At 39.0% G+C, this 13,649-nt stretch overlaps 1 protein-coding gene and 1 long non-coding RNA gene across 3 annotated transcripts in view; one reads left to right on the top strand and one right to left on the bottom strand.

Moving 5' to 3' along the window:
* LOC146589320 (uncharacterized) overlaps window positions 1-7,914 on the top strand; it is a 9,316-nt gene extending 1,402 nt beyond the window's left edge. The window contains exons 3-4 of the long non-coding RNA XR_014897221.1: window positions 6,544-6,660; window positions 7,831-7,914. This is a non-coding gene — a long non-coding RNA (uncharacterized LOC146589320). The remainder of the gene's footprint in view (window positions 1-6,543; window positions 6,661-7,830) is intronic.
* The window catches only part of MINDY4 (MINDY lysine 48 deubiquitinase 4), an 83,740-nt gene that overhangs the window by 64,748 nt on the left and 5,343 nt on the right, over window positions 1-13,649 (bottom strand). For both annotated transcript variants that reach the window (XM_085316494.1, XM_085316495.1), the window contains 2 exons: window positions 12,269-12,527; window positions 10,779-11,239 (listed from right to left, as the gene is read on the bottom strand). In XM_085316494.1, the coding sequence (XP_085172620.1) occupies window positions 10,779-11,239; window positions 12,269-12,527 (720 nt within the window). The remainder of the gene's footprint in view (window positions 1-10,778; window positions 11,240-12,268; window positions 12,528-13,649) is intronic.

Raw genomic sequence — 13,649 nt, 5'->3', positions numbered from 1 at the left:
AGTAGGAAATTCAGTTTAATTTAAACAATACAATTAAAATTGGAATATTGATTAGTAAATTTTATGAAATCTTACATTCAAATTCACCCTTGTTAAGGCATTGTATTCTCCTGTTTCTATGATAACATATCAAAATAAGGTTGCTACTTTATTCTCTTATTTCTGCTACACGTTCAGAATCACAAAGTAGTTGAGGTTGGAAGAGACCTCTGGAGMTCACCTYRTCCAATCCCTCTGCTCAGAGCACGGTCAACTAGAGCAGGTTATTCAGAATCGKGGCCAGCCAGGTTTTGAGTATCTCAAGGATGGAGAAGCCACAACCTCTCTGGGCAACCCRCCCTACTGTTTCCACCCTCACAGGAAAAAAAAGTGTTTTCTTATGTTGAAGGAAATTTACTGTATTTTAGCCTGTGCCAATTGCCTCTTGTCCTATCACTGAGAACCACTGAAAAGAGGCTGGCTCTGTCTTCCTTACTGCCCCYRACACRTATTTATATACAGTGGTAAGATCTYTTGAGCCTTCTCTTCTCAAAACTAAACAATTCCAGATCTCTCAGCCTCCCCTTGTATGTCAGGTGCTCCAGCTTCTTTCCCATCTTTTTGGTGCTGTGCTAGACTCATTCCAGTACATCCATGCCTTTCCTGTACTGGGGAGCCCAACACTGGACACACCACTCCAGGTCTGGCCTCACCAAGGCTAAGTAGAGGGGAAGGATCACCTCTCTCAAACTGTTGGTTCTGCCTAAGGCAGTTCATGATGCTGTTGGCCTCCTTTGCCACAAGAGCAACGCTTCATGTTTAACTTGTTGTCCACGAGAAACGCCAGGTCCTTCTCTGCAAAGCTGCTTTCCAGCCTGTCATTTTCCAGCTTGCACTGAATCATGGGATTATTCCTTCTCAGGTGTAGGACTTGGCATTTCCCTTTATTGAACTTCATGAGATTCYTGACTGCCTTTTTCTCCAGTCTGTTGAGGTCCCTCTGAATGGCAGCACAACCATCTGGTCTATGAGCTGCTCCTCCAAAATCTGTATCATCTTTAAACTTGTTGAGGGTGCACTTCATCTAGATCATTAATGGAAATGTAAAACAGTGCTGGCCACACTATAAACCCCTGTGTTATTCTAGTATTTACTGTCCTCCAACTAGACTTTGTGTCCTGATCACAACCCTGAGCCTAGCAGTCCAGCTAGTTTTCAGGCTACCTGTTTATCTAGCCATTACTTCATCAGCTTGTCTTTGAAGAAGATAGCATTGAAAGTCTTACTAAAGCTGAGACAAACAACATTCAATGTTTTCCCCTCATCCACCAAACCAGTCATCTTATCATAGGAGGCTATCATGCTGGTTAAACATGGGATCTCCTTTGTAAATCCATTCTGATTACTCTTAATCACCTTTTTGTCCTTAATATGCTTGGAAACAGCTTCCAGGAGGATTTGCTATCTCACTTGCAAARGGAGTGAGGTGAGGCTGACTGGCCTGTAGCTCCATGGACTCTACTTATTGCCAGGAGTAACCTTTATTTTCTTCCAGTCCCCAGGAATCTTCCMCAGTTGCCATGACCTATCAAAGACTATTGAATGTGGCCTTATCATGATACTGGCCAGTTCCCTCAGCACTCACGGGRGCATCCTATTAGGGCCCATGGACTTGGGTATGCCTAATCTGTTTAAATGTTGCCTGATCTGATCCTTCTCCACCAAAAGTGGGCCTTCATTTCTCCAGACTTTCCCACTGATCTCAGGGATCTGGGATTCCCGAAAGCCAGTCTTACAAGTAAAGACTGGTGGAAAGAAGGCATTGCATACCTTGGCCTTTTCCATGTCCTGTGTCACCAAGTCTCCTGCCACATTCAGCAGTGAGGCTACAGTTCCTGTCTTCTTCCTTTTACCTTCCTTTTACCTTCCTTTTACTCTGATATACCTGTAGAAGCCTTTGTTGTTGCCCTTCCCTTCCCATACCACATTCATCTCCAGGTGGGCTTTGACTTCTATAATCCCATCCCTGCCTGCTCAGACAGTATCTTGGTATTGCTCTTGGGTCACCTGAACCTGCTTCCACTTCTTCTACCTTCCCTTTTATGTTTGAGTTTTGTCAGGAGCAAACTGTTCATCCGTGCAGACTTTCTGCTGCATTGCTTGACACTCTGCATGTTGGGATAGACTGTTCTTGAGTTTTGAGGAAGTGATCTGTAAAGATCAACCAKTTCTCCTGGACTCCTCTTTCTCTGGAACTATATCTCTCAGGATACTTCCAGGTACATCCCTGAACAGCCCAAAGTCTGCTCTCCTGAAGTCCAGAGATGTGATCCTGCTTTTTGCCTTGTTCTCCCCTCTCAGGATTCTGAATTCCACCATCTCATGGTTGCTGCAGCCAAGATGTGTCCTTGAACTTCACATCTCCGACCAGTTCTTTCTTGTTTGTAAGAATAAGGTCCAGCAGAGTGCCCCTCATCCGCTCCTTGTATCAGGAAGTTATAATCAGTGCACTCCAAAAACCTCCTGGATTGCTTATGTCCTGCTGTGTTGCTTGTGTTGAAGAACAGAACACCAAATCCTGCTCTGCAATTACTCAGAAATTTATAGCTAGAATTCTCAACCTATGTTTTAATGTAAATCAGCACAGTTTGTGGGCAGGAAGAACACAGGAGAAAAATGCTTGAGAAGGGTATAGACAGCTTTAAGCAACTCAGCTTGTGTAGCTAAATTGCTTAGACTCAGACAATAGAATGGTTTATCCATGTTAATAATTTCAAGTGTGAATGTTGATCCTTTAAAGGACCATAACACTTTCAAAATATTATTTTGAAAGTCTCAGATATCTAAAAGAATACTAAGAAACTGCACATGCTTTTTAAAAACAATCATCATCTTGATTTTCTACTGAATTTCTTTGAAGAAGACTGGTATCTTTTATTTTCCATAAAAGTGATTTTTAGGGTCTTTCTGCTGTATTATATGAAAGGAAAAAGCCAGGATTATTACTGCTCCTAGGAAAGATTTTTCAGTAACACGATGCAATGAATTTAGCTATATTGGTCTCCATTCAGGATAAAGAAAGCAAGRGGTATTTCAGAAGGCAAAGTGAGTCCACTCCTTTTTGTCTATCCTACGTAGAAACATAGAAACACCAAGTAAAAAGGAGGTACCTCTCTCCACCAAGAAATGGGAACATCTATTGTCTTACTGAAGATTGGATAGTTTTCATAATTATACTAGCCTAYAAAGGGCATTTCGGAGAAAAACACRTTAAAGTATTGAYGACAGATTTTGCAAGAAATGTGCCTGAAACAAAATAAGAGGGCATAAGCCTGGGATATGCTGCCRTGACAAGTGCATTAATATGATTTTATTGTGATTTTAAGTGCATTATTATGATTTTATCATGACTATCTTTACACTGCATTAGTCAGAAACACAATGTTATAAAGTTATGGTTTAAATACATGGAAGAAATACAAAACAAATCAACAAAATCCTAACAAAAACAGTAATAAAATTCTAGAGCAGGAAAGATAAAAATGTAAGCACACAATACTAGCTTTAGATAAAAAAAAGTGCCTAAAGTAACATGAAAAATATCTAAAAATACTGTAACAAAAGTGAATATGTAGCAAGGAAAAAAAAAGACATAAAAACAACTTTAGCTATGGATAACACGGCAGAGTGAAGTAAATGAGATGTGACTATAAGGTAAAAGATCCTAAAACTAAGGAAAATTAGACATTGGAATATATTCCCATGGGAGAAGTGTCACTTGAGTCATTTAAGGCTGGACTAGGCAAAGTCCTGGAAAAAGTTTTACAGCAAATACATGCACGGATATCTAYACACATAGATAGTGATGAATAATCTGCCATAGAAATGAATGACCTTAAAAGGCCTTTTCCATCTGTAATTTCTACGGTTCTATGAAATATGAGTCATGTTCCACTAAGGAACTTCGTATCTATGGCAACTTACTAACACTACCCAATTTGTGTTAGAATGTAAAGCACGGCTAGAAAAAAGTTTATGACCAAAATAATGAGTGATATTTTCGGAACAACTAAGGAGTGCCCAGCTAGGGCAAGCTTAGCTGAGAGATTGTATTGCAGGGAAGAAATTCTGTCTCTGGACTCACTGGCACTTGTTCTCCTGGTGGTAGAGATGAAGCACATCAGAGATACTGAGGTTTTGGTTGGAAAAGTCATCTGAAGCCAAGCCACATGCTCATAAAACAGCCCCTACTGTCTGAAATATCCATCTGCACTGGTAGACTTCTGAAAGGAAATCACTAGCTCATATTGAATTTGTAGCCAAGACTGATGGCAATGCAAAGGAGGGTATGGCAGGAGCATTTAGAGGAACAGGACAAGCAGGGCAGTTGTTCAAAAAGAAGGGATGATAGAGAATCAGCTAACTTCCCTACACCAAATGTTATTGATCTCAGGCTTTGGACAACAAGATCTACTGCTGTATTCTTTTRCTTGCTAATGCCAGAAGGAAATTTTTATTCTCATGCAAAATTATTCCCATTTCTTTTAGTCTTCCTGATAGTCATTCCCTTTTAAACTCTATGAAATTGCAAGATTAATTTGAGGGYTTTTTAATTCCTCTTGTTCATCTGGTTCTTTGATTTCAGTTTTACACTCTTTCATTCTTTCATTGCTGTGATTCTAGTTTCTATACTGCTTTTCTTGAGATTAGAGATTTTTTTCAGCTTTATACATGAAAACTGAAAGTTCAAACATGTCAATATGTAATGTTAAGAAACTGCTTAAGTTTCTTAACTTAAGAAAGAAACTGCTGCCTACAGGAAAAATCTGCCCATCCAACTTAGTATAAGGAGAGGTGGCACGCTGCAGAATCACCCAGTCAGAATGCAGCTTGCCAGCTCAGATCTACTCATTCAGAAACTATTCAGCTGAGGATTGCAGGGTTTCCACATCATCACCAAATCTTACATTAGAAGAATTAAGGGGCATTGAAAATTAAGAGGGCACTTCAACTTTGGAGGATGTATGAGCAATAACTGTACTATGTCTCTAGTTGAGACAAAAGAACTGTTTCTCAACGATTACGAAGTGTTTTGCTTCTCTTTTCCCCAATTTGTTTGCTCAAGCTGTAAAAGGGGGAAGTTTTGACCTTCTAGCACCATTCAACCTTCCTAATAACTCATTATTCATCATGGGTTTTCTCGAAAAGCAATAGAATGATTTAAACCCAAGGTCAGCCATCAACTTCAACAGCTATTTATTTTTTTACAGGTCCCAAAGGTCATGAATTCCATTGCACTGTAGGACCTCACTTTCTGTTCCCTGTGCTCCCTACTTCCTTGCTCTCAGCAATTCAGCATTAAGGAGAAGACATTGGTGGTAGCAGAGAATCCTTCCTCATTGCCATTCAAGACTCTCCCAGGTTAAAACGCTCAGGAAGATCTTCAATGGTTTATTACTTTTGATCTGAATACACTCCTTCAACATTACCTCTCCCAATTTCCTATGGAACTTGCAGTGTTTTGAGAGACAGAATCACAGCTACAGTTATGGCAACTTTTTACTTGGAATCTCATAACATTCACTTATATTGTATATTTTTTAAAAACATCTTTGATTCCTGTGAAAACCTCAAAAGCAAAAAATAGACAAAAAGTGAAGAGCAAACCGCATTTTACTCGTGCCTCGTACACTACCGACACAATGGAGAGAACAGGGACTCAAAGGAATGGGGAATGGCAATGAGAAATACGGCTTTGAGAATAAACTATAAACAAGAGCATCAAAATGAATGAAACATTASATGGAGTTCCTAATTCTGCACTGAGTGGTATTGATAGATTAACTGTCATTTTTCACTTGTTAAGATAAATAAATTTGTTATTAAGAGGCATGGAAGAATCACTAACATACTTCTATAAGCATGTGTGTTTGTAGTTTGATAYCAATATACAAACCCTGGATTATAGAAGTGTGTGTGTATACATACAAATATATATGTGTATATATATGTATACATACACAGAGAGAAAGACAGTAAGGGAGAGAGAGAGTGTCAGAGAAACATTTTTCATTTTCCTAAAATGAAAGGTTCAAATTTCAAACAGGAATGTTATATACATTAGTTTATACAAGAAGAAAACTTACAAACAATCTAGCCAGGCATGATAAAATAAAGCCACATGGAAAACTATCACAAATTAATTCATTGATAATTATGTCAGCTCCCTGATTTCTCCATTAAAATGATCCTTTCTTGCTCCTGATTTACTTTATATATTTTTGTAGTTTAGGCAGAAGTAAGAAGCGTATCCTGGCCTCTGAAGTGTTACATCTAAGTTACTAAACGTTAAAGCCTTGGAATAGACATCTCAGTGCTCAGACATCTGAGTGCTGAGGAAAATAAGTTTAAAGATCATATTAAAATACTGTTCTCGTTACAKCTTTCTGTATGTACAGTTTCCAGAGATCAGCACAGTGACCACCATGAACACCACAACGTGTATGGTACAATACACAAAACAGGATGAATTAAGAAATTAAATTAGTTGCTTTTTCTTTACAGCTGAGGATACACGAAGATTTGCTGCCACCTATATACTGCTCTTTTCTGGGTTCACTGGGAAAAAAAAGGGGGAATTCTAGAATTAAGACATACATTTACAGTCACAATTACTGCTCAGTAAGTATGCAAACTGGAAAGCACACTGTACTGTCTTCATGGAACAGAATGTAATAACGTATAGGGAGTTATCTATAACCCCATAGCACAYACATTTCTGTTCCCTTGTAATACAAGAAAGAAAATAAACTCTTCTAATTATTTGTAATCCTTATCCTTTTTTTTTCTTTTGAGAACTCATATATTACATTGATAAGTACTATACAGATAAATGGAGATGAAGGTGAAAAATTGTTGTTCACCTCTATCTTTAAAGCTATGTGGAGCACTCACTATGTAATAGTAAAAACATTTATGTCTGCAAGGGGATCCATAATAAGCCTGGAGTATACTGGATAAAATAGCAAGTGGTTTCCTACAAAAAATCAGTATTTTATCATAATTATGAGTAATTAGGCAATAATTGCATTTGGCTTTTAATATTTATCAAACACTGGCTTTTAAAAACATTATTAAAGACATCTTAATTTGAAAGAAGATGTTATTCAACAAAAAAAGCAAAGATTACACCTGTATTATTAGTTTCTGATTGATTTCGCTAAATTAATTCCACTTTTCTAAGAAGAAACAAGGAATTTCAGGAACACCATTTCAAGTAAATGAATTTGCCCTTTTTTATGTATCTGTGCTAGAGCTAGATGTATGGCTTTGTAATTTTGGAAAGCTTAGTGTTAACTTCTGACTTCCTAGGCCCTCTTTGTAGGGAAGTATTTAATTTGGGTCATCACAGAAATCCAAATGCCTTCTCATTGTCAAGAAAGCAAAATGTTATCTAYTAGAACAAGCCAGAACCACCAATTCTTATTTAGGATAAACTTGTGTATCAACTACTGAACTTAAGAGGTCTAATTTCATGTCAATGTGGTAACATCAGAATATCAACAGTTATAAGGCAGATCTCTGGACATACCTATTCCTCTTCCTCCCCCTACTTCATGCTGCACCTAAGTACGTTGAATGGTTGATGGAATAAGAAGCACATGGCTATGTTCATCATTTCTTTTATCAAAACATGTGWGTCAAAATGCAGTGGGATCTGCACTTTGCCAGTGTACTTTTATAGCTAGGTATTTCTGCCCACTCAGTTTTTAGGCATTTATTCAGTGATCCTCTGTCTTTTGAAGCACAGCAGTAATTTTGACTTTTTTTTTTTTTTCCCCCTATATGTAGACAATGGAAGCCTGCAGCCTGTGAGTAACAACAGAACTTTTTGCATATGGTAAAAGAGAATGAAGAAGTAAAACAAATTGAAAGAAAAATAAGATTTGTTTGTCTTTATTTTGCTATAGGAAACAAAACCAGAACTCCAGATGCGTGTGAATGAACTAGCTGTGGTCAATCCTACAGAGAGTTTGGCTACTCATCTGTACAGTTAAATTAGCACCTTTATCAATAAAGCCAAGTAGCAGTAACAGTGAATGGAAGAGGATCAAGATAAATACCCAATGCTATGTTGTAAAGTTGGATGCATCAAAATGGTGAGATACTCTGATTTAAGTCCTGAAAAAGCTCTTAAATACTGAAGGATTTGCCCAAAGTTTTGCAAGAGCCAGCCCTTACATTGTAACAGCCTCACTTCCACTCTCTGTTACTTCCACTTAGCTTCAAGTATATTAGCAGTCCTGCTGATTTCAGTGAGAGTTTTCAGAAGCTCAGAGCTCAGCATGAACTCAAATGCTTTACTGCCTTTAACTCAAATCATGTGGCAGGAATGTCCCAGCTTTGCTTAGAAGATAGATTAAATGGACTCTGCTTAGGAAATAGCTCCCTCTCCTGTTCTTGCTGAAAACAGCTCAACCACTGAAGGAACCAAACTTATTTCAAGGCACATTAGCAGTGGAGCACGCTCCTACAATACATTGCACAAAATGGTGCACTGGGATCAATCCCCTTTCAGGGTATCTTTTCATTTTCTTCTGTCTCTGCAAGCATTACACGAGCTGAGTAAGTGTCAGCAGGTCCATCTAAAAGGACTGAAGTTATTACAAGCAATTTCTTGGTCAAAGACAGACTTGGTAAGAATTTTACCCAGCCCACCATGCCCACTGCCCTTACCACTGTGAAAACAGTCATAAATAACCTATCGTATATTCATTGATTAACAAACACCAAGAATATGCTCATTCTTCTCAGTTTTGTTGGGGAGCTGTTCAAAGCCCATGAAAGCTGTATTCTCTACCTGAATTAATGCTGAGCTTGAAATAATAAACCATCCTTAAACTGGCAAAGATTAGGCTTTATGTCAGCCCTGCCCCAGCTCTGTCAGACCATATGGAAGCAGACCCAGGTGTTCCTACGTCCGGAGTGACTTCCAGGCTGGCTCTACGCACCCATACCGAGTCATGCACGACCTAATAAATCCTTCTGAAAGTAGAAACATCGAATGTGGATCTGCAAGCATGAGTTTCAGTCCAGCAACAGTCGACTCGTACTGCTTGGGTTTGGCTACTATCCGTGGTATCTCAGCTCCCCAGAACACTAATTAAGGGAGATCTGACCTCTTGTGGATTTTGAGACCTAAGACTGCAGTATTCTTTAATCTTTTGCAGACAAGATTTGTTAACATTTAAAAAACTGCATTAGTGTGGCTGGTGGCTGGTTGCTGGTTGTTGTTTTGGTTCCTGCCAAGAAGCTGCTCCAACAGATTCCTCATTTGCTAACTCCCGCAGTACCTAACATGTGAAGGGACTCAGTGTATCATTTGTATGCCTGATGTCAGCAGGGCCTCATCACACTGTGTCCCGTTATTATAACAAAGCAAACAGGAAACTAAAAACAAGTAAAAAAAAAAAAAGAAAGAAATTGCTTGCCCTTTTAGCACTTAAATACCCCCAGCCATCTACACAGCTGTTCAATTTAGTACAACAGAAATGCTACTTTATTGCCCCCAACAGAAGGTATCAGCAAGTGTCTTAGTTTATGCAGCAGCAGGTGACAAGACTCCAAATCATTTCTACCAACTATAACATACACTCATTTCTCACACAGGACCAACTCACAGAGTGCCTGAGCSCTGTCTGGCTTTACTACTGGCCTGYTATTTGACTTTTGGCATGAAAGTTTCCCTSCAYCTGCTTCATTTTTTCCCATCTAYAGTAAAAGCAGAATGAAAGTCATTCCCTGCTTAAAATTGTTTSAGAAAAGCACTAGATATGATGTTGTTTTTATTCTGATAATTACTGATGTGCATCGACAGGGCACAAAGYCATCCTGCACTGCTCAAACAAGCAGGGTCTTCAGTAGTTCAGAATTTTAGACTGCTTAAACCTGATGGATACCTTACCCTGAAGCATTTCAAAACATAACCCAGGTCATAGCCTCACTATGAGGACAGCTTTGAGATGCTGCAGTCTGGATCCTGTTGCTTTAGCTTCCCTCAAATAAACTAAATCTCATACCCTTCCATTCTTAAAATCTGGACAGATATTTATCCACAAAGAAATGATCAAAATAACTAAGAGTTGTCTGGAGAATGGAGAAAGTTGTTTGGAGAAGGATGGAGAAGATCARAACAACTAAAAGATGGAAAAAAATCAAAAATATGCATTTGGAGCTCATAGAAAGAGGCTCTCTAAATCTCTTACATTAATACAAAGCAATGTAGTACCATAAAAAAAAAAAAAAAGGCATTAACTTTGAATAAAATACTATGAGACACAAGAAGAGTGGCAACAGCACCAGAGTGTGCAGGGATACTAATTGGGCGTCATCTAAATGCTGCAATGACTGGGCTATCCTGCTTCAAGGACTCAGTGCAGTCTCCGTGTGGTACAGCACTGTGCTGGCAGCTAAACCAGCTTCCTGGGTACGGCTGGGACATCTCGACACTGCACTGAACCACGTGGAAATGCACTCCTTCATTTAGCTGTTTAATTATCCTCACTCTCTTTATAGGTAGTAGGGAGAACCTGGCACCTTTAGCGTCTCTCCATTGACTAAAAAGGGATTCCTCGGTGGTTTAGGATGTTACAAGTTAATAAAATAAATACTACAACTTTTCTGCCTTTCAGTTTCTTCACTTCTTCCAGCTACTTTCCCYCAGGGAAATCAGAAAACAAGTCTCAGACTCTCTTTGTCCTCCGGACCTTTTAGTRCAACACTCTTATAAATATTCTTACCTGTGGCCTGATAACCAGCTCTCGTTTTTCTTGAGGGATCTTTCTCTTTTCTCTCTTGCGGTTCCTGAATGTCTGTGAAGAGCATTCATTTTAAGGCTTTTTTCATTGCTGTCCGTATCAAAGCTTGGAATAGATTTTCTTTCTCCTGTCTTAGTCCTCTCTCTTTCAGAGAGCAATTTGGCAAAAAAGTCATCTGTATCTTTGGGGAAGCTTCTTAGTTTTTCAGAGGCAGAAATCGTGTRTGAGCTTGACAGAGTCTTTGCTGAAAATTCTGTATTTCCTTTCAAGGCACTATCACTGTGTGAAGAGAAATAACTTGTGGATTGTGTTGAAGAGCCTTTACTTTCTTGAAAATCAGGACTTGGGACACTGCGGTCATTTTTTTCATGTTCTTCACCCTTGAATTGTCCTGGGCTGCTTATGCTAACGGATCGTTTTGAAGGCCTCCTTTTTTGCAAATCCTAGAGAAAAGTGCCATTAAAACCATAGATTAAATTTCAAACATCTTCAGATAAACACAAAAAAGCAATGGAAAGCTCTATCACTAATTTCTGCACTAAACAATTTTCTCATTATTAGGATCTGGTARATAGTAAGTTATGTAAAACTTCTGGATAAGAACAGAAATACACATTCACTTAAAATTTAGGCCATACTAAAAATGTTTTAATTTGTTCTATGCCATTATAAAATTCTTTCTTTCATCCAAGAATATCAACAAAATACCTCGAAAATCTTTCTTTTGGGGCTGTACCCAACTCAGAGGAAATCAAGACTTACTAGACATTTTACTAGAAAACCTCCCTAATACAGATACCTATTTTTTATCTCCAAATAAACTTAGAAAAATCCAATTAATCCACTTAACTTCCACATTTGCTTCAGAATTATCCAAATTACAAGCTTCAGGTGACTTATCTTTTTTTATAGGTGTAATTTTACACAGGGAAAGTTTCTGTACATACAAAAGCAGCATGAAGGAAAAAAAAGAGGAATAAATTTTAGAATTATTTCTTAAACATGTATTGATGGAGAATTGTAAAAACTGAAARCATTTCTTAACAGAGACTAACTTTTGAACCACAAACTCCTACTGATTAAATGTGGGGTTTCAGAGAAGTCTGAAGAAATCAGGTACTTATATCTAGGAAAAATTTAAGAGCTGTAGATACTGCTGAAGTAAAAAAGCAATTTCCTGAAGAAAATGGAAAATCCTAGTTGTCAAGAGATATGAGATACTGAATATAGAAAACAAAGTTATAAAGACATTCTTTAACTAAAGATCACAGATTTGCTGAGGGTAGCTCGTGTGTTGTTTCTGAAAGAGTTTTAATTTCTAAAGTAACCAGAATCATTGCCCTAACTTACCACGTATTTACAGACTCTAGATTTAGTGGGTTAACATGCAGAAGTTATTTTAATATTATGATTTTATTGTAGAAGTTTATATATAAAATCCATGCTCAAGCCTGATAAGTGTTGGAAATCACCTCTGGTGAACTTGCTGTTGGCCCAGCCATCATTCCTCTGACAGTGAGACCAGACCTGGACCTTTGCTTTTCCTTCACTGTGGCTTTCAGCTCCTCAGAACTTGTTGTTGCTTTTAAATCTTCCCGACTATCTTTAAATTTTTTATCCCCATCAGAAAGTGAGTGGCTGCTGTGTATTGCCCCTGTGTGGCATTTTTCACTTTTGTGCCGATGTTTTCTGGACGAAAGGATTTCATCTAGTGGACCGTCAGCATCGTATCTACAAGTGAGAAAAAGAAGCAAAACTTCAAACAGCAAAGTGATACMCAGTGAAACCAAGAAAAACAGCTACTTGTCTGATTAAAGCACTGTTGTCAAGCTAAGTCCCTTCTTATCGATGGTACTCAAACATAATGAGAGCATTAGAAAATCTGAGGACTGTTATTCCTGACCTAGGACCACATAACTCCTGTTGCCAAAGGGCAATGTGTATCAACATCGGGGCAACTTAAAGTTGGAGACTTCCCAAAAACATAAAGTGGCCAGCTAGAGGGACAGAAATGGAAGTTTTACTTTCTAGTAACGAACTGGCAAACTGGATCTGTCTAATTATTGGCCTGTATAGTCTCCACTCCTGCAAACACTGTTAAAAATTACCCTGGTAGCCGAGATAAAAACTAATTTCAGACACCGGYTGCTTGACACGGTAATGCCTCATTTCTCCTTAGCCAGAGGGGGCTGAAAGAGTGAGGAAGATCACAGAAGGATGTTTCTGCCATGGTATTTCTCTCAAATGATTTGTTTTGTGGGCAATGGAAGGAAGTGGATAGCGAGCCCGGCAATCCGTCTACAACATTTCTCGTCACAGCAGCCTTGTGGCTTCTTCCTCTTGCCAAACTGCGGCCCAGAAGCGCTATCAAATTGCACAGCGACCACAAGACCTGATCCACGTGGTATGTGAAGCCACCTGGGCCACCAGGATGTGCTTACCTCTGGCTTCCTCTGCCCTTGATGAATCTGGGGCTCTGGTGCAGATTTTCTTACCTATCTCGCTCAGAATATGCTTAAATGTACCCAGAAAGAGAAACCAAAGCCCTGACTTTATGCGAGCTGAGCRTGTTCTCAGTGCATGCAGCCAGCGGCAGATCAGAGAGGGAAGTTTTATCCTTGAATTTGTGTTTGCAGGATTAGATTCTCAGCTGGTATAAAATTAAGAAGGCGCTGTTATAAATAATAATCCCCCATCCTGCCACAACCAGCCGGTTTTACCCCCGTTCAGCCCCCTTTCCTGCCTCGCACCTCCAGCCCTCTCTGGCCTAGCCAACCCCCCGGCAACCAAACTTGTCCCCTCCTCGCAGCACCGGGCCACCTCCTGCCCCCTCCCTCTTCCGCTTTTTTTTTT

The sequence above is a fragment of the Rhea americana genome, unplaced genomic scaffold (genome assembly GCF_003343005.1).
Source record: "Rhea americana isolate MKP2758 unplaced genomic scaffold, rheAme1 scaffold_47, whole genome shotgun sequence".
Lineage (NCBI taxonomy): Eukaryota > Metazoa > Chordata > Aves > Rheiformes > Rheidae > Rhea > Rhea americana.
This window is presented reverse-complemented; position numbering and strand designations above follow the sequence as displayed.